We start from the raw sequence: 20999 nt of genomic DNA, 5'->3' as shown, positions 1-20999 counted from the left end.
CTTGCACTTGTACTTTATCTGCAACAACAGTCCCACTCGTTCTAGTTCCCATATATTTGTGCTTCTTTTTTTTTTTTTTTTTTTTTTTGGAGACTAGGTCTCGCTCTTTGGCCCAGGCTGAGTGCAGTGACAGGATCACGGCTCACAAGCAGCCTCAGCCTTCCGAGCTTAAGCGATCCTCCCACCTCAGGCTCCAGAGTAGCTGGAACAACAGGTGCTCCCCACTACGCCCAGCTAATTTTTATATTTTTTGTAGAGACAGGTTATCTTCGTGTTGCCTAGGCTGGTCTCGAACTCCTGAATTGAAGCAATCCACCTGCTTGGGCCTCTCAAAGTGCTGGGATTACAGGCTTGAGTCACTGTGCCCGGCTATTTGTGGTTTTGTACATGCTGTCTCTATACCAGGAATATCCGCCATCATTGGTTGGTAGACACTTTAAAACCCAGCTCAAATTTCACCTCCCAGAAGACTGACCGTCTTCTTTTTTCATTTCTTCTCAGTACCTTGTATATACTTACTGGTTGGGACATCCTACTCATCAGTGTAACCCGGTACCAAGGCACTTCGGAAATGATGGCTCTTCATTGCCTGCAGAATTAACCATGGACATTTTAGTTTGGTTTGAAAAACATATAGCCTTCTGCCTCCAGCCTTCCCATCAGGCTAGTAAAAGACCTTGCAGAACTCAGTTGAATAAAATAATTTTTTTTTTTTTTTTTTTCTGAGACAGCATTTCACTCTTGTCTCCCAGACTGGAGTGCAGTAGCGCGATCTCAGCTCACTGCAACCTCCACCTCCAGTTCAAGTGATTCTCCTGCCTCAGCCTCCCAAGTAGCTGGGATTACACCACACCTGGCTAATTTTTGTTTAGTAGAGACAGGGTTTCACCATGTTGGCCAGGCTGGTCTAGAACTCTGACCTCAGCTGATCCACCCTCTCAAAGTGCTGGGATTGCAGACAGGAGCCACCGTGCCCGGCCGAATAAAATAAATCTTAGCAAAGTGTAATGTATAAAGAAGTGGTATAATGCGAAGAAATAAGGGATAGGAGTATATCTGCTTCCACACTCTGTTTTGTTTTTGCTTGTGTCCATACCACACTATCTTAATTTACTGTAGCTTTATAAGCCCTTCCAACTTTTTTTTTTTTTTGAGATTGTCTTGGTTATGCAAGGCTCTGTATGCACATTGTATATACATTAGAATTACCTTACAAATTCCACAAAAACCCCTGCTGGGATTTTCATCTACAGCTTAATTAGGAGAAAAATTAACTTAATATTGACTCTTTCCATCAATGAGCATTTATTTAGATCTTCCTTAATTTCTCTCAGCAATGTTTTGTTTTCACTGTAGAGTTCTTTAATAGCTTTCATTAGATTTATTCCTATATTTGATATTTATGATGCTGCAGAAAATTGTTATTTTTATATTTTTCTGTTCTAGTATAAAGAAATAAAATTGATTTTTTGTTTGTTTGTTTGAGACGGAGTCACGCTGTGTCACCCAGGCTGGAATGCAGTGGCACAATCTCGGCTCACTGCAGCCTCTGACACCCAGGTTCAAGTGATTCTCTTGTTGCAGCCTCCTGAGTAGCTGGGATTACAGGCGCCCACCACCATGCCCAGCTAATTCTTTTGTATTTTTAGTAGATACGGGTTTCACCATGTTAGGCTGGTCTTGAACTCCTGACCTCAGGTAATTCACCCGCCTCTGCCTTCCAAATTGCTAGGATGACAGGCGTGAGCCACTGCACCTGGCCAAAATTTATTTTCGAATGTCTTGCTAAGCTTAATAACTTGGAGATTCTTTTGAATTTTCTTTGTATAGAATCATGTCATCCATGAATAATAACAATTTTACTGCCTTTTCAAAGTTTGTCTTTTATTTTTTCTTGCTTTATTGATCTAACTAGAACTTCTACAATGTTGAAGATAAGCGATAAGAAAAATTCTAAAATGCAGATCTTGTATTATCCTATAATTCTGCTGAATTCACTTATTCTAATAGTTTCTTTTGTGGGGGGTGAGTTGGGGGAGGTTCCTTAGAGTTTTCTATATGCAGTCATGTCTACAAATAAAAAGTTTTCTTCCTTTCCAACTTTTTTTTTTTTTTTTTTTAAATGGAGTCATGCACTGTCACCCAGGCTGGAGTGCAGTGGCATGATCTGGGCTGACTGCAACCTCCACCTCCTGGGTTCATGCAGTTCTCCTGCCTCAGCTTCCCGAGTAGCTGGGATTACAGGCGTGCACCACCATACCCAGCTAATTTTTGTATTTTTGGTAGAGATGGGGTTTCACCATGTTGGCCAGGCTGGTCATGAACTCCTGACCTCAAGTGATCCGCCTGCCTCAGCCTCCCAAAGTGTTGGGATTACAGGCATGAGCCACCACGCCTGGCCTCCTTTCCAACTTTTATGCTAAATTCCCATCTACTATTTTACTTTAGCTTAAAGAATTTCCTTTAGTGGCCGGGCATGGTGGCTCGCCCCTGTAATCCCAGCACTTTGGAAGGCCGAGGCGGGTGGATCACCTGGGGTCAGGAGTTCCAGACCAGCCTGGCCAACATGGTGAAACCCCGTCTCTACTAATAATACAAAAAATTAGCCGGGAGTGGTAGCGCATGCCTGTAATCCTAGCTACTCAGGAGGCTGAGGCAGGAGAATCACTTGAACCTGGGAGGTGGAGGTTGCAGTGACCTGAGATTGTGCCATTGCACTCCAGCCTGGGCAACAAGAGTAAAACTCTGTCTCCAAAAATAAAAAAAGAATTTCCTGTAGCATTTCTACAGTGTTTTCATTTATCTGAAAATGTCTTTATTTTGCTCTTAATCTTGAAGGATATTTTTACTGAATATAGAATTTTAAGTAGATTTTTCCCCAGCACTTTAAAGATATTACATTGGCTTCTGGGGTTTCATTGTTTCCTTTTTTTTTTTTTTTAAGACAGGGTCTCACTCTGTCCCCCAGACTGGTGTGCAGTGGCTTGATCACAGCTCACTGTAGCCTCACCCTCCCGGCTTAAGCAGTCTTACCACCTCAGCCTCCCGAGTAGCTGGGACTCCAGATGCATACCATCATACCCAGCTAATCTTTTAATTGTTTTTAGAGATGGGGGTCTCACTATGCTGCCAGGGGGTGGCCTCGAACTCCTGGGCTAAGCAGTCCTCTGTCCTCTACCTCCCGACATGTTCAAATTGCAAGTGTGAATCACCACACCCAACCTTACTGCTTTTAAAATTTTCTTTTTGGTTTTCACCAGTGTAATTATGACATGCCTACTCGCGTTTTTCTTTATATCTTATTTGTGATTCACAGAGCTTGAATTCATGTGGTTTGATGTTTTTCTTCAGTTTTAGGAAATTGTCCTAAAAAATTGTAGGTTGTTTTTTTTTTTTTTTTTTTTTTTTTGAGACAGTGTCTCAGTCTGTCACCTAGGTTGGTGTGCAGTGGTGCAATCATAGCTCACTGTAACCTGGAACTCTTTCCTGGGCTCAGGTGATCCTCCAGCCTCAGCCTCCCACATAGCCTGTACTACAGGCATCCACCACCATGCCCAGCTAATTTTTCTAATTTCTTTGTAGAGATGAGGGTCTCACTATGTCACCCAAGCTGGTCTCGAACTCCTGGGCTCAAACTCCTGCCTTGGCTTCCCAGAGTTCTGGGATTATAGGCGTGAGCCACCTTGCCTGGTATTTTCTTTCAAATACTGCTTCTTTTGCATTGTCTATTTTCTGTTATCCTAGAACTGAATAAGAGATCCCACATGGCACATTATTCTAGATTCTTATTCTAGAACTGAATAGGAATCCCACATGGCACATTATTTCAATTTTCCATCCTTTTATCTCTGTGCATCAGTGTACCTTCTAGCTTGTCTTCTTCACTAATTTGATATTCATCGATTGAATTCTTAATTTCCTCACTGTGTTTTCCAATTCTAGATTTTCCATTTAACTTTTTTTTTTTTTTGATGGATTCCAGGTCACTACAGAACTTCTCCATCTTTCCTCTGTTTTCTCAAACATAACCAAGTCCTTGCCTGACAAGAACAATATCTGAGTCACCTGTGGGTTTGTTTCTATTGCCATTTTTTTCCAGTCAGTTTTGGGATTTTAAAAATTCCTCTTAGTCCATAAATTATTACTGGATTCTGGAAATTTTGGATGAACATTATTAGCATCCTGATGTACTTCCTTCAAAGCAGACTAAGGTTGCCATTAGGCACGTGGATGGTAGTAGCAGATGACATTGATCCTGTTGAGGGTTGATTATAGGTCTTGTTAAGACTGGTCTATTTCAGTTTGTCCTTTCTTCTTGGAAGTGGTCTCTTTTCCTCCTGGGGCATAGCCATTACTCCTAGGGCAAGGCCCTCCTTGAGTCTCAACCCGAAATCCAGGTCTTTACCAAAACCCCTCTATCTTGCTGGTCTTAAATTTCAACTCTCAACTCAGCATAGCTGCTATAATCTTATTTGCTGTTTGACGTTTAACTGCTGTGTTCTGTTACGTTTTTGAAGTCTCACTCTGTAAATGTGCAGTTTAGGAGTCCGCCAATGACTTGGAGGAGGGGAGATTTCTATGCATATTATTTTTCTGTAGTTCCCTCCTCTCCCAGATTGTGCCTTTTGAGTTCCAGCTACTTTAGAATCCAGTACTTCTAACTGCCTCCTGCTGTTTTCTGCTTGGGTTTCCACTATTTTGTCATGGAAAGTCCCCTTACCAGTAAAGTCTGTTAAATTTTGTAATTAATTCCAGTGAAAGGATTTAGTATGCTAAAGGCTACTCTGTTATGCCTGGATTTATCCGTTTTTTGTTTTGTTTTGGTTTGGTTTTTTTTGGAGACAGAGTCTCGCTCTGTCACCCAGGCTGGAGTGCAGTGACGTGATCTTGGCTCACTGCAACCTCCACCTCCTGGATTCAAGCAGTTCTCCTGCCTCAGCCTCCCTAGTAGCTGAGAAATACAGGCGCATGCTACCATGCCCTGCTAATTTTTGTATTTTTGGTAAATATGGGGTTTCACCATGTTGGACAGGCTGGTCTTGAACTCCTGACCTCAAGTGATCCTCCCACCTTGGCATCCCAAAGTGCTGGGATTACAGGTGTGAGCCACTGTGCCCAGCCCTGGCTAATTTTTTTTTGTATTTTTAGTAGAGACAGGGTTTCACCATATTGGCCAGGCTGGTCTCAAACTCCTGACCTCAGGTGATTTACCCACCTTGGCCTCCCAAAGTTCTGGGATTACATTACAGGTGTGAGCCACCATGCCCGGCCCCATTTTTTTTTTTTTTTTTTTTTTTTTCTGAGACAGAGTCTCGCTCTGTCTCCCAGGCTGGAGTGCAGTGGCACTGTCTCGGCTCACTGCAAGCTCCACCTCCTGGGTTCACGCCCTTCTCCTGCCTCAGCCTCCCAAGTAGCTGGGACTACAGGCGCCCACCACCACGCCTGGCTAATTTTTTGTATTTTTAGTAGAGACAGGGTTTCACCATGTTAGCCAGGATGGTCTCGATCTCCTGACCTTGTGATCCACCCGCCTCGGCCTCCTAAAGTGCTGGGATTACAGGCGTGAGCCACCATGCCCGGCCCCCATATTATTTTTACTTCATGCTAGTCTGTTAAAATCTGGAGCTCAGTTGGTTTCCAAACTGCATAGGATCTGATTAGGCAGAAATGACTTTTGCAGGAAGGAAAGCAGTATGAGGACAAGTAAAGTGAGGAGGTTAAGGTGCAGCTGCTTCTTTGCCTTGACATCTGTCTCCCTTTCCCTCTGGCCCAAAGAGGAGGATAGTGTTTTCTCCTGTGGTTGTTGTAGATCTCCCTTTGGCTGCACCTGTCCTTTGCTGACCCTGAAACCACCTCCTTGACACATTCCAGCTTCAGGGACAATAGCCTCCTTCCTTGAAGAGTCATTCCTAGAGCTCTCTTGGGCCTGCCCTTTCCTGCCTTTGGTGTGGCACATGCCAGCCACCTAGCTCTAATAGGGAATTATTGTTGTTAAATCAGTATTCTGTACCCCTCATTCCCAGCCTAGTTTTGAAATGTACTTGTGGTTGGAGTGCTAGGTTCACACTGGCCCCTAGCATTTGTGGAGCCCTTGCTAAGAGTATGAATGGAAGCCCACATACTCTGTGTCTAAATATTTAAAAGTTATAAATTAAGCTAACACATCGTGGAATAAAATGAGTTCCATCCTCCTGCCGTGACAAATACACCTTTGTAATGACCAAATAGAAAAACACGTGTAAAGCTGTGGTTTTCAGGACTGAAAGTAAGCAAATTATCAATGATGACAGAATTCAATTTTATGTATTACGTTTAAACATTATATTTGGGTTACTCATGGTAAATTGTTATCACAGAAAATATAGAAGATTTGAATTTTATTATATAAATCACTGTCATTCATAATGTGGCTTTTTAAAATCATTTCTTCAAGTCATATTCATACAGAATTTTAAGGTTTTTTCCCAAAATTTTCAATATATACAGAATTTTAAGGTTTTTTCCCAAAATTTTCAATATTGGGTTATTAGTTTATTTTATTTATTTATTCTGAGATGGAATCTTACTCTGTCACACAGGCTGGAGTGTGGTGGCACAATCATATCTCACTGCAACCTCTGCCTCCCAGGTTCAGGTGATCCTCCCGCCTCAGCCTCCTGAGTAGCTGGGACTACAGTCTGGGCTATTTATAAAAAGCAGAAAATGACTGTTTGTTGCTAAATTTGTTCAACTCTGTCTCCAATCAAGATTATAACTTAATCTGTAGCAGTAAAAAAATAGTCTCTATATAAATTAGTTTTGAGATTATATGTCTGTGAATCTTATTCATCGTCATGCAGTTTCCTTTCATTATTGTAACTGCCTTATATTTCATTGAAATCTCATGCAATTTTTTTTCAATTAAAAAATTCTTTTTTTTTCTTTTGAGATGCAGTTTCGCACTGTCGCCCAGGCTTGAGCGACAGTGAGCTTGATCTCAGCTCACTACATCCTCCGCCTCCTGGATTTAAGCAATTCTCTGCCTCAGCCTCCCGAGCAGCAGGGATTACAGGCGCCCACCACCACACTTGGCTAATTTTTTTTGTATTTTTAGTAGAAACGGGGTTTCACCATCTTGGCCAGGCTGATCTTGAACTCCTGACCCTGTGATCCACCCACCTCAGCCTCCCAAAGTGCTGGGATTACAGGCATGAGCCGCCGCACCCAGCCTTTTTTTTTTTTTTTTTGAGATGGAGTCTTGCTCTGTCGTACCCAGGCTGGAGTGCAGTGGCACGATCTCCACTCACAGCAGCCTCCACCTCCCAGGTCAAGAGATTCTCCTGTCTCAGCCTCCCAAGAGCTGGAACTACAGGTGTGTGCCACCACACCTGACTAATTTTTTGAATTTTGAGTAAAGATGGGGTTTTACCATGTTGGCCAGGCTAGTCTCGAACTCCTGACTTCAGGTAATCTGCCTGCCTCAGGCTCCCAAAGTGCTGGGATTACAGAGGTGAGCCACTGTGCCCGCCCAAAAATTCATTTTTTAACAGTAGTTTGAACCATCAGGGTTATATAAATACTATTGTACTAATTTTCCGGGAGGAATCTGGATGATATCCCCTGGAGGTCTATATGTGTATCTGGAAATAACTCTTGAAACTTGCATTTTCTTTTTTTTTTTTTGAAATGGAGTTTCGCTTTTCTTGCCCAGGCTGGAGTGCAATGGCACAATCTCAGTTCACTGCAACCTCTGCCTCCTGGGTGCAAGTGATTCTCTTGCCTCAGCCTCCCAAATAACTGGGATTACAGGCATGCACCACCACGCTCGGCTAATTTTTTGTATTTTTAGTAGAGACAGGGTTTCTCCATGTTGGTCAGGCTGGTCTCGAACTCCCGACCTCAGGTGATCAGCCCGCGTTGGCCTCCCGAAGTTCTGGGACTACAGGCGTGAGCCACCACGCCTGGCCTCGAAACTTGCAGTTTCTTTGTGATCTCGTGTTTTACTTTAAGAATGAATATGGGCCGAGTGCAGTGGCTCATGCCTGTAATCCCAGCACTTTGGGAGGCTGAGGCCGGTGGATCATGAGGTCAGTAGTTCAAGACCAGCCTGGCCAAGATGGTGAAACCCGGTCTCTACTAAAAATACAAAACTTAGCCAGGCATGCTGGCTGGTGCCTATAATCCCAGCTACTCAGGAGGCTGAGGCAGATAATTGGTTGAACCTGGGAGGCGGAGGTTGCAGTGAGCTGAGATTATGTCACTGCACTCCAGCCTGGGTGACAGAGAGAGATTCCATCTCAAGAAAAAAAAATGAATGTGAATTTTGTTGTCTGCTCTTATCATATTTCTCTCTTTGGTTTAAATTAAAATATTTAATGGCTGGGCGCAGTGGCTCACACCTGTAATCCCAACACTTTGGGTGGCCGAGGCAGGCGGATCACAAGGTCAGGTGATCGAGACCATCCTGGCCAACATGGTGAAAACCTGTCTCTACTAAAAATACAAAAATTAGCTGAGCTTGGTAGCACGTGCCTGTAATCCCAGCTACATAGGATGCTCAGGCAGGAGAATCGCTTGAACCTGGGAGGTGGAGGTTGCAGTGAGCCGTGATTGTACCGCTGCACTCCAGCATGGGCAACAGAGTGAGACTCCATCTCAAAAATGTGTTTATGTATATATATATTTTATATTACTATCAAGTAGTATTGCCCAGCAGGAAGATGTGCAACATTCATCCTTTGACTATTAATACCTGTACTCTTTCATACTATGATTTAGCCCTAGTTTGGAAAGATGAGTAGGGCTATATTAAAAGAAAGTCTATAGGACTTATTTTACTCTAATGTGCATCTTGTTGGAAAAGGAAGTAATGGATCTGTCACTAATACATGTTTTGCTCTTCTTATAGCCAAACAAATGTTGCATAGCATTTTCCCTTGCCTCAGAAATTTTCAGGATGCTTTCCTTTTTTTTTTTTTTTTGTTTTTGAGACAGAGTCTCACACTCTTGCCTGAGCTGGAGTGCAATGGCATGATCTCGGCTCACTGCAACCTCTGCCTCCCAGATTCAAGCAATTCTGCTGCCTCAGCCTTCCGAGTAGCTGGGATTACAGGCGCCCACCACCACGCCCGGCTAATTTTTTGTATTTTTTAGTGGAGATGGGGTTTCACTGTGTTGGCCAGGCTGGTCTTGAACTCCCGACCTCCTGATCCACCCACCTCAGCCTCCCAGAGTGCTGGGATTTCAGGCATGAGCCACTGCGCCCAGCCTCCACTATTTTTATGTTTGTATGGTGACACGTTTGAAGGAGTTGCAAGATGCCAAAGCTCATAGGTACTTTGTTTTGTTTTGTCTTACAAATAACAATAATTGTACCTCACGTAAACCTCGTTGGCTGTGATACCGCCGCTGCACAAAACTCGGTGCTTTGTTTTTAATTGATGTTTTGACTTGCATGGCATATGTACTTTCAGGTGAAGGGAATCTACCTAATGACAAATAGTTAATTTTTAGTGAGTTTTGCTTTATTGCTTGTGTATAATGCTCAAATGGGCTGGACAGAGGCTGTATGAGCTATTTATTGCACTTGACTCTCAGGCCTTATTTAACTTTCTGCATTGGGACAGGAACTTTCAACAAAAGCTGAGCTAAAGATGGAAATGAGGGAAGGTGGTTGAGCCCCAATCACAGAAATAAAAAATAATGGCAGAATTACTTGGGTCTTTCATGTACTAACCCAGAATAAAACCATAGTCCTGGAATTACTCCTGTAAGAGGTTTTTTGTTTTTTTTTCTTTTTTTGAGCCCATTATTCTAAGTGATCCTGTAACAACTTCAACTTCTCCACATTTGTGTTAGTTATCATCTGCCCTCCATAATGATTAGTTGTAAGGCTTTTTTTTTTTTTTTTTTTTTTTTTTGAGATGGAGTCTTGTTCTGTCACCCAGACTGGAGTGCAGTGGCATGATCTTGGTTCACTGCAAGGTCTGCCTCCCGGGTTCACGCCATTCTCCTGCCTCAGCCTCCCGAGTAGCTGGGACTACAGGTGCCCGATATAAGGCTCTTTTTTTTTTTTTTTGAGACAGAGTCTCGCTCTGTCGCCCAGGCTGGAGTGTAGTGGCACAATCTCGGCTCACTGCAAGCTCTGCCTCCCGGGCTCATGCCATTCTCCTGCCTCAGCCTCCCAGAGTAGCTGGGACTACAGACACCTGCCATCACGCCCGGCTAATTTTTTTGTATTTTTAGTAGAGATGGGGTTTCACCATGTTAGCCAGGATGGCCTCGATCTCCTGACCTCGTGATCCACCCGCCTCGGCCTCCCAAAGTGCTGGGATTACAGGCGTGAGCCACCGAGCCTGGCCTATAAGGCTCTTTTTTAAGGATCTAGGAGACAAGAAGACTTGCACTCTGAAGCCAAGCTAGGGTGGCAGGAAGGGAAAGAGTTCCAAAGGATTTAGAATCAGAGGTAACAGCTACCAGATAAGTGGAAAGTAGGCCTCAGTCAAGGAAAAAGGAGAAAACAAGGAACCAATCTGTCTTTGAAAAAGAGACCTTGCTGGGAGGGATAGCATTAGAAGCTATACCTAATATGGGTGACAGGTTGATGGGTACAGCAAACCACCATGGCATGTATATACCTATATAACAAAACTGCACGTTCTGCACATACACCCCAGAACTTTAATGAAAAAAGAAAAAGAGACCTTGCTTTTGTAGTTCCTCAAAAGTTGTAAGATTGACCAAAAAGGAATCTATTGATTTGGATAGTGAGGAGAAGCAGGCAGGCATGTGTGATGGGAAAATAGACTTAAGACTTATTTGACTGGGTGTGGTGGCTCACACCTGTAATCCCAGCACTTTGGGAGGCCGAGGCGGGCGGATCACCTGAGGTCGGGAGTTCGAGACCAGCCTGACCAACTTGGAGAAACCCCGTCTCTACTAAAAATACAAAATTAGCCAGGCGTGGTGGCACATGCCTGTAATCCCAGCTACTCGGGAGGCTGAGGCAGGAGAATCACTTGAACCTGGGAGGCTGTGGTTGCAGTGAGCTGAGATCGCGCCATTGCACTCCATCCTGGGCAACGAGAGCAAAACTCTTGTCTCAAAAAAAAAAAAAGACTTAATTAAAAGGTAGATTGATCTAATTTCATAATTAGATTTAGGGAGAAGAAGAATAATTCCAGGTTAATCCTAGATTTCTGGCATGGGAAATTAGGTATATGACACTGCTATTTACCAAAAAAAGGAATATCTGTAAAACAGGTTTGTGGGGGTAATAAAAGAATATAGTTTTACTGAGGCAAGAGGATTGCTTGAGACCAGAGTTCAAATCCCTTGAGTTTGAGGGACCTGTGGAACATTCAAGTGGAGATATTTATTTATTTATTTAGTTTGAGACGGAGTCTCCCAGGCTAGAGTGCAGTGGCGCGATCTCGGCTCACTGCAAGCTCCGTCTCCTGGGTTCACACATTCTCCTGCCTCAGCCTCCCAGTAGCTGGGTTTACAGGTGCCTGCCACCACGCCCGGCTAATTTTTTTTGTATTTTTAGTAGAGACGGGGTTTCACTGTGTTAGCCAGGATTATCTTGATCTCCTGACCTCCTAATCCACCCACCTCAGCCTCCCAAAGTTCTGGGATTACAGGCGTGAGCCACTGCCCCGGCCAAGTGGAGATATTTAATAGGCAATTAGGTATATAGGCCACAGCTCAGGAATGTTGGGGAAAAACAGCCCATAGGTGATAGTTGAATCTGAGGTTGTGATCATAGGCTGGGCGCAGATGGACACCTGTCATTCGAGCACTTTGGGAGGCTGAGGTGAGAGGATCACTTGAGCCCAGGAGTTCGAGATCAGTCTGGGCAACATAGGGAGACACCTTCTCTACAAAAAAAAAAAAAAAAAAATTAGCTGGGCACTGTGGCACATGCCTGTGGTTCCAGCTACGCGGGAGACTAAGGTGGGAGAATTGCTTGATCCCAGGAGGGTGAGGCTGCAGTGAACTGAGATAGTGCCACTGCCTGAGTGACAGAGCGAGACCTTGTCTCAAAAAAAAAAAAAAAAGAAAAAGACTTGGTTTTTGTTTGTTTTGTTTTGTTTTGTTTTGAGATGGAGTCTCGCTCTGTCTCCCAGGCTGGAGTGCAATGGCACCATCTTGGCTCACTGCAACCTCTGCCTCCCGTTTTCAAGTGATTCTCCTGCCTCAGCCTCCAGAGTAGCTGGGATTACAGGCGCCTGCCACCATGCCCAGCTAATTTTTGTATTTTTAGTAGAGACGTGGTTTTGCCATGTTGGCCAGGCTGGTCTCGAACTCCTCACCTCAGGTGATCCACCTGCCTCGGCCTCCCAAAGTGCTGGGATTACAGGCATGAGCCACTGCGCCCGGCCAAAGACTTGGTTTTTTTGTTTGTTTGAGACAGAATCTCCCTCTGTTGCCCAGGCTGGAGTGCAGTGGTGCGATCTCAGTTCACTGCAGCCTCCGCCTCCTGGGTTGAAGTGATTCTCCTGCCTTAGCCTCCTGAGTAGCTGAGATCACAGGCAGACACCACCACACTCGGTTGATTTTTTTTTTTGTATTTTTAGTAGAGATGGGGTTTCGCCTTGTTTGCCAGGCTAGTCTCAAACTCCTGACCTCAGGTGATCCACCCGTCTTGGCCTCCCAAAGTGCTGGGATTACAGGCGTGAACCACTGCGCCCGGCCAACGGGTCTTTTCTTTTTTCTTTTCTTTTCTTTTCTTTTCCTTTTCTTTCTTTCCTACCTTCCTTTCTTTCTTTCTTTCCTTTCTTTTCCTTTTCTTTTCTTTCTTGACAGAGTCTCGCTCTGTCACCCAGGCTGGAGTGCAATGACGCGATCTTGGCCCACTGCAACCTCTGCCTCCCAGGTTCAAGCTATTCTCCTGCCTCAGCCTACCGAGTAGCTGGGATTACCAGCACACGCCACCAAGCCTAATTTTTGGTATTTTTAGTAGAGATGGGATTTCAGCATGTTGACCAGACTGGTCTCAAACTCCTGATCTCACGTGCTCCACCCACCTCAGCCTCCCAGAGTGTTGGGATTACAGGCGTGAGCCACTGTGCCCAGCCAACTTCGTTATTTTTTTAAAGCCAGGAGTTCAAGATCATAGAGCAGGCAAGGAGAGTACTGGGGAATTGTGTTTTTGTGGAACACAAACATTTTAGAAGCAGGTAAAATAAGTATTTGTGAAAAATACTGGCAAAGAGGTAAAATGAGAAATAGGAGACCTCGGTGTGAGAAAAATGAAAGGAATTTCAAGAATGGGGAATGGGGTGGTCAGAGAGAGGGCAGATATAGCTTTAGATTCTAGAATGTATTTAAATGCTTATATCCTGGAATCAATAGGAGAGGAAGAGGAACTGAAGAAGCAAATAAGAAGGATAACTGGAGGGCAGAGAGGGGTAGTGAGTACAGATTGGGTTAACCTCAGATAGAAAGCTTTACATTTCTTTTTTGTTTGTTTGTTTGTTTGTTGAGACACAGTCTCACTCTGTCGCCCAGGCTGGAGTGCAGTGGCTCAATGTCCATTCACTGCGACCTCCACCTCCCAGGTTCAAGCGATTCTCGTGCCTCAGCCTCCCGAGTAGCTGGGATTACAGGTATGTGCCACCACAACCCGGCTAATTTTTGTATTTTTAGTAGAGATGGGGTTTCACCATATTGGCCAGGCTGGTCTCAAACTCCTGACCTCAAGTGATCCGCCTGCCTTGGCCTCCCAAAGTGCTGGGTTTACAGGCGTGAGCCACCGACCCTGGCCGAAAGCTTTACATTTTCTCCTATTGAAAAGTTAAAAATAAACTTGTAAGTTTTGGTGGTTTTATGCTGCATTCAGTCTTGGGGGAACAGAAACGGAGACTATTTCCAGAAGAAGGCACAGAGTTGGTAGTAGCTACCAGAGAAGTATAGAGCAAAACTATATTGAAGAATAATGGATGAAAGGAAAGAAGCCAGTGTTCTTTCAGTGAAGGAACCTTGATTCCAAGCTGTCTAAAGACCCTTTTGTGGTTCTAGAAAATTACCGTATTTAAAAGGACTAATTTTAAAATCAAACTCTTTATCAATATTTTATTTTAGGAATCTGGAAACTGTTCTTCAGGAAGAAACCCATTAGTTTGGAACTGGAGAATTCCTTTGCATCAGATACTAAAATGAAAGAACCACTGTTAGGTGGTGAGTGTGACAAGGCAGTGGCATCACAGCTGGGGCTGCTAGATGAAATTAAGACAGAACCCGACAATGCTCAAGTAAATATTTTCCCTTATTTCCATTATTTCTAGAGCAGCATTTAACTATAAATTTTAGTTATGAAGGTGCTGAAATGATTCATTGAAAAACTCAAATCCTTATCTCCTCCAAAGCAGTTAATTAAATAATACAAGGTATATGGTGTTAAGTGCCCCTACAAGTATATGTAAGAAAATGATTTGAGGAAAGATTATTTGGAATTGGGTTTTTGCATAGGTAAAAGGATTGTTTAGGGTGTTGTGGGCCTAGCTAAGGTTAACACTTTTTTTTTTTTTGCCAGATTCTACTTCCAGAGAAGGTTAACACATTTTGTTTTTGTTTTTCTTAACTTAATACAAATTACATTTTTTAATCTAAATTAATTTACGTAAATTTAAAAAAATTTTTTTAGACATATCACTAAAGAACCTACAAAGGATGAACTGACTTGAACTGTGAGTATTGTTTAAGTAGGGAAAACATTCCTTAGAATGTTTGTATATATGGCTAGGCACAGTGGCTCACACCTGTAATCCCAGAACTTTGGGAGGCCAAGGTGGGAGGATCACCTGAGCCCAAGAGTTTGAGACCAACCGGATGACAAGACCTTGTCTCTATAAAAAATACAAAAATTAGCCAGGCATAGTGGTGCACGCCTGTAGTCTCAGCTACTTGAGAGGCTACAGCAGGAGGATCGCTTGAGCCCAGGAATTCAAGGAAGCAGTGAGCTATGATTGTGCCATTGCACTCCAGCCTGGGTAACGAAGCGAGACCCTGTCTCTTAAAAAAAAAAAAAGGAATGTTTGTATATGAACTGTGAACCAGCTGAAAGTTCTAATGAAAGAAAAAAATCACTAAAAAGAGTAATTTATTTGTAGTATTCTATTTAGAAATAGCCTAAAGTAGATTAATATTAAATAAGGGTATGCTTACCATTGAGTTGTTAACACTGGGGAATGTTACTCACCTAGGAACTATCTATTGCTTCTTCATGCCATGGACATTCAGGCATAGATCAAGTTTAGATATGGTGGCTATGAAATTGCCTCCTGCTCTGAAAAAATTGTCCTTTGTAAGAATCATTCTGCCCAATTAACAATTTCTGGGGTTAAGGTCTTTATGAAGACAATTAGCTGTTAATGATTAGAGCAAGCAGGGAAGGCTGGGTGTGGTGGCTCATTCCTGTAATCCCAGCATTTTGGGAGGGTGAGACAGGCAGATCACTTGAGGCCAGGAGTTCAAGACCATGGGCAACATCTCCACTAAAAATTAAAAAATTAGCCGGGCATGGAGGCATGTGCCTGTAGTCTCAGCTACTTGGGAGGCTGAGGCAGAAGAATCCCTTGAACCCAGAAGTAGGTTATAGTGAGACGAGATTGCATCACTGTACTCCAGCCTGGGTGACAGAGTGAGATCTTGTCTCAAAGAAAAAAGAAAAAAAAAAAAAAACAAGTAGGGAAAATAGTTGTAATTCAATATGTCTGCTCCCTATTGATAGTGAATGGAGGGATTTTGTTGACAAAGATTTTGATGTCACACCTGGATACCATAGAAAATAATGTATTGGGTGATTAGTGTTGTCAGCCAAAGAGCACCAAAAGGGTAGTGCATACCTGTGTATTTTGGTTCAATTCAGTTATACAATTCATTGACCAGACTTGACCACAATTTATCATTTTCTGTTGAATGACTGGTTGTCTTAAATTCATTGTATTCACTATTTTTAATTTTTTTTTTTCTTTTTAGGAGTATTGTCATAGGCAACAGTCCAGAACTCAGGAGAATGAACTGAAAATAAATGCTGTGTTTTCAGAGAGTGGTAATAGAATTATTTAAGTTAATTATGTTTATTCAGACCAATACGACAGCTGATTCATTCTTTTTTAATGCCTTTGAATATTGCTTTGTTTGTGTTGGGTTTTAAGTCCAGGAGAAGTAACCTGTAAGAAAATGAAAGAGAGGCCATGCACAGTGGCTCACGCCTGTAATCCCAGCACTTTGGGAGGCCGAGGCAGGCGGATCATGAGGTCAGGAATTCGAGACCAGTTTGGCCAACATAGTGAAACCCCGTCTCTACTACAAATACAAAATTAGCCAGGCGTGGTGGCGCATGCCTGTAATCCCAGCTACTCAGGAGGCTGAGGCAGGAGATTTGCTTGAACCTGGGAGGCAGAGGTTTTGGTGAGCCAAGATTGCACCACTGCACTCCAGCCTGGGCAACAGAGCTAGACTCTGTCTAAAAAAAAGAGAGAGAGAAGAAAATCAAAGAGGCTGAGCATGGTGCCTCATGCCTGTAATCCCAACATTTTGGGAGGCCAAGGTGGAAGGATCAGCTTGAGGACAGGAGTTTGAGACCAGCCTGGGCAACATAGCGAGATCCTGTCTCTATAGAAAATTTAAAAACCAGGTGTGGTGGTGCATGCCTATAGTCCCAGCTACTTGGGAGGCTGAGGCGGGAGGTTTTTTTTTTTTTTTTTTTGAGATGGAGTTTCCGCTCTTGTTGCCCAGGCTGGAGTGCAATGGCACGATCTTGGCTCACTGCAACCTCTGCCACCCAGGTTCAAGCAGTGCTCCTGCCTCAGCCTCCCAAGTAACTAGGATCACAGGCCCGTGCCACCACACCCAGATAATTTTGTTTTGAGACAGAGTCTCGCTCTGTTGCCAGGCTGGAGGGCAGTGCATGATCTTGCCTCACTGCAGCCTCCACCTCTCAGGTTCAAGCGATTCTCCTGCCTCAGCCTCCTGAGTAGCTGGGACTACAGGCATGTGTCACCATGCCCAGCTAATTTTTATAGTAGAGACGGGGTTTCACCATGTTGCCCAGGATGGTCTCAATCTCTTAAACTCGTGATCCACCCACCTTGCCTCCCAAAATGCTGGGATTACAGGCGTTAGCCACCACACCTGGCTAATTTTGTATTTTTAATTGAGATGGGGTTTCACCATGTTGGCCAAGCTGGTCTTGAACCCTGACCTCAGGTGATCCACCTGCCTTGGCCTCCCAAAGTGCTGGGATTACAGGCGTGAGCCACCGCACCAGGTGGTGAGAGGGTCACTTGAGTACAGGGTGTCAAGGCTGCAGTGAGCCATGATTTTATCACTACACTGCCTAGAGTGCAAAAGAGGGCAACAGAGCAAGACCCTGTCTCTAAAAAAAGAAAGAAAGAAAAGAATGCCTACTTAATTTTGTGTAAATAACAATTTTTTTTTCTCCCTCTTGTGTTTTTATAGCTTCACAGTTGACTGCAGGCATTCAGCTTTCTCTGGCATCATCTGGCATGAATAAAATGCTTCCTTCAGTTTCAACCACAGCTATTCAGGTTTCCTGTGCTGGTTGTAAAAAAATTCTCCAGAAGGGGCAAACTGCTTATCAGAGGAAAGGATCTGCTCAACTTTTCTGCTCCATACCATGCATCACTGAATACATTTCATCTGCCAGTTCACCAGTTTCTTCTAAGAGAACTTGTTCAAACTGCTCAAAGTATATAATTCTAAATTATGCCCCCTTTTATTTCCCTACCTTGTTCTTGATCATAGTCTTAGTTGTAATTTCTGCATTTTCTTTTTTTATTTTTTGAGACTGAATTTGACTCTTGTTGCCCAGGCTGGAGTGCAGTGGCGCGATCTCGGCTCACTGCAACTTCCATCTCCTGGGTTCAACGAATTCTCCTGCCTCAGCCTCCCAAGTAGCTGGGATTACAGCCATGCACCACCAAGCCCGGCTAATTTTGTATTTTTTAGTAGATGGGGTTTCGTTCGCCATGTTGGCCACGCTGGTCTTGAACTCCTGACCTCAGGTGATCCGCTTGCCTTGGCCTCCCAAAGTGCTGGGATTACAGGTGTGAGTCACTGCGCCCGGCCATTTTCATTTCTTTTGAAGATGTGTCGTCTTGGTTTAGTAAAAAGAAGTTTTTTCTACTTTTAGTTCCTCTGATGGATTCTCTAGAAATATTTTTTTTTGCAGAAATTAACATGTGAAAAGTACTGTTTCTCTTCACCTTTACTCTTTTCATTTGAAATTCTCTGTAAATGGGATTATTGTTTATCCATTCTGTTCTATTTAACTGTATAGGGAGCAACCTACTAAAAAATTAATCCTAGGACAGTTAGTTTGGATTTTCCAAGATGTGGAATAATATTATATTTCTTTTATAATGATAAATGAAGTGATTCTTTTGAAAAATTGATGGCCATAGATAAACCTACATGTCTCTATGTAATCTTTTAAAAATTTATGTGAAAATGTGTGAAGAATCAGTGTCATTTTGGCTTTGAGAGTCCTAAGGCAGTATAATTATGGTTGTTAGCACTTAGGATATGCTAATTTTTAAATGTTCTTGTTCAGAATAAGAAAATCCATAGGCAACCACAGTGCTTCTAAATATAACAAATTTCTTTCAAATAATACTTCTTTTGGACTCAGGTTGCCATAATTTGGATTTTGCTTCTTCTGTTTAGTTATATTTTACTACTCAAAGTTTCATCCCTGAGTTGCTAGATCAGCATCACCCAAGAGTTTGTTAGAAATGCACTTTCTCAGGCTGGGAGCAGTGGCTCACGCCTGTTATCCTAGCACTTAGGGAGGACGAGGTGGGCAGAATGCCTGAGCTCAGGAGTTCGAGACCAGCCTGGGAAACACAGTGAAACCCTGTCTCTACTAAAATACAAAAAAATTAGCTGAGCACTGTGGCATGCACCTGTAATCCCAGCTACTTGGGAGGCTGAAGCAGGACAATTGCTTGAACCCGGGAGGCTAAAGTTGCAGTGAGCTGAGATCAGGCCACTGCACTCTAGTCCAGGCGACAGAGTGAGACTCTGTCTCAAAAAGAAAAAAAAAGAAATGCACTTTCTCAGGTCTTACCCAGACCTGCTGATTCAGAACTGCATTTATCCCCATGTGATTCCTATACATGCTAAAGTTGGAGCAGTATTGAGAACTTCTTTGTTATTTAGTATTCATATCTGTTTTTGATAAATGTACAAAAGAATTATGAGCATTGAATAGTATATTTAAGTGGTCAGAACAATACCAGCATGTAGTAAGAACTCAATAAATGTTAACTATTATTATTCTCTTAACAAACTCACAAACCCTTTTGATGGGTTTGCTTCAGCTCCTCTGGCTGCTGCTTCAGTTATAATCTGTTGCTTCAGGTCTTATTCCATGGAACGTTACTTACCATTCTCTTTTGCTTTTCAACCCTTCAATACTATACTAGTCTTTTGTCTTTTTACTTTTTTGCTATGGGCCATATAGTACTCTCTTCAGCCTGCTTTCTCTCCCTGCAGAATCATAAAACTGGAAGGGACCTTAGAGACTCACTACACATCTTCAGCAGATGTCCCAGACAGATTGAAAAAGGCTGAAGCAGGAAAGATTTAGTGTGTAAGTTCTCCTAGGCATGGAAATCCAATATGAGTAAAAATCTGAGATAAGTTTTACTTCCTCTAGAATAAAATTTTTTTATAAAAAATATTATATTGTAGTGGGTAGAAAGATGGTAGTAAATTTTAGGCTGGAAAAGGCCATCCATGATTCAGAGTAGACTGCTTTTTTCAAAACTTAAAAATTCCACATTAATTAGCCTTTTACATAAATTTTAGCTATTCTTCTGGGGTTTTTTTATCTCCCAGTGAAACTATCCTGAACTGAAAATAATTTTCAGTTACTTATTTATTTATTTTTGCAGAGACAGAGTCACTATGTTTCCCAGGCTGATCTTAAACTCCTGAGTTCAAGTGATCCTCCTGCCTTGGTCTCCCAAAGTGCCGGGATTACAGGTGTGAGCCACCGTGCTGATTTTCAGTTTTGTTTGTTTGTTTGTTTTGTTTTGTTTTGTCTGAGACGGAGTCTCGTCTCAATCTGTCACCCAGGCCAGAGTGCAATGGTGCAATCTCGGCTTACTGCAACCTCCACCTCCTGGGTTCAAGCAATTCTCCTGCCTCAGCCTCCCAAGTAGCTGGGATTATAGGTGTGTGCCACTGTGCCCAGCTAGTTTTTTTATTTTCAGTAGAGATGCAGTTTCGCCATGTTGGCCAGGCTGGTCTCGAACTCCGGACCTCAGGTGATCTGCTTTCCTCGGCCTCCCAAAGTGCTGGGATTATAGGTATGAGCCACCACGCCCTGCCTGATTTTTAGTTACTTTTTAAGATTTCTTTTATAGGAATGATTTAATATCTGTTTTGAGTCAATGCACTTTTTATTCTATTTCATGGACCAAATGGAAGATCACTTTGAAGATGACATTTTAAATCTTATTAGAAAGATGCGATTTGTGGGCCAAGCGAGGTGGTTCACACCTGTAATCCCAGCACTTTGAGAGGCCAAGGCAGGAGAATCACTGGAGGTCAGGAGTTCGAGACCAGTCTAGCCAACACCGCAAATCCCTGTCTCTACTAAAAATATAAAAATTAGCCAGGCATGGTGGTGTGTGCCTGTAAACCCAGCTACACCAGTGACTGAGGCAGGAGAATTGCTTGAACCCAGGAGACGGAGGTTGCAGTGAGCTGAGATTGTACGACTGCACTCCAGCCTGGGCAACGGAGTGAGACCCTGTCTCAAAAAAAAAAAAAAAGATGTGACTTGTTCTTGGGAACTTTGTATTTAAGAAGTGTCATTTCTTCACTTTAGTATCTCAGTTGGAACCAACTGCAAATCCTGAATGCAATCAATAAAGTCCAAAATAGGCCCCTGCACTAAGGTTTGATTTATTTATCGGAAAGTTGTTCCTAATTTGTTGGCATTTCTTTTTTTTTTTTTGAGACAAGGTCCCTGTCTGTCACCC

At 43.0% G+C, this 20999-nt stretch overlaps 1 protein-coding gene across 9 annotated transcripts in view; it reads left to right on the top strand.

Annotated features, from left to right (window-relative positions):
• Positions 1-20999, top strand: part of ZMYM1 (zinc finger MYM-type containing 1) — an 86657-nt gene that overhangs the window by 50052 nt on the left and 15606 nt on the right. The window contains exons 4-7 of one of the 9 annotated variants that reach the window (XM_055391441.2): positions 13474-13589; positions 14065-14234; positions 15961-16033; positions 17446-17695. In XM_055391441.2, the coding sequence (XP_055247416.1) occupies positions 13511-13589; positions 14065-14234; positions 15961-16033; positions 17446-17695 (572 nt within the window). In that variant the 5' untranslated portion in view covers positions 13474-13510. Of the gene's footprint in view, positions 1-8142; positions 9313-13467; positions 13590-14064; positions 14235-14265; positions 14670-15960; positions 16034-17445; positions 19601-19904; positions 19996-20999 lie in introns of those variants that run through there. The other 8 variants (XM_055391437.2, XM_063700454.1, XM_019015076.4 and 5 more) reach the window with 8 other exon arrangements.

This window comes from Gorilla gorilla, chromosome 1 (genome assembly GCF_029281585.2).
Source record: "Gorilla gorilla gorilla isolate KB3781 chromosome 1, NHGRI_mGorGor1-v2.1_pri, whole genome shotgun sequence".
NCBI classification, from domain to species: domain Eukaryota; kingdom Metazoa; phylum Chordata; class Mammalia; order Primates; family Hominidae; genus Gorilla; species Gorilla gorilla.
This window is presented reverse-complemented; position numbering and strand designations above follow the sequence as displayed.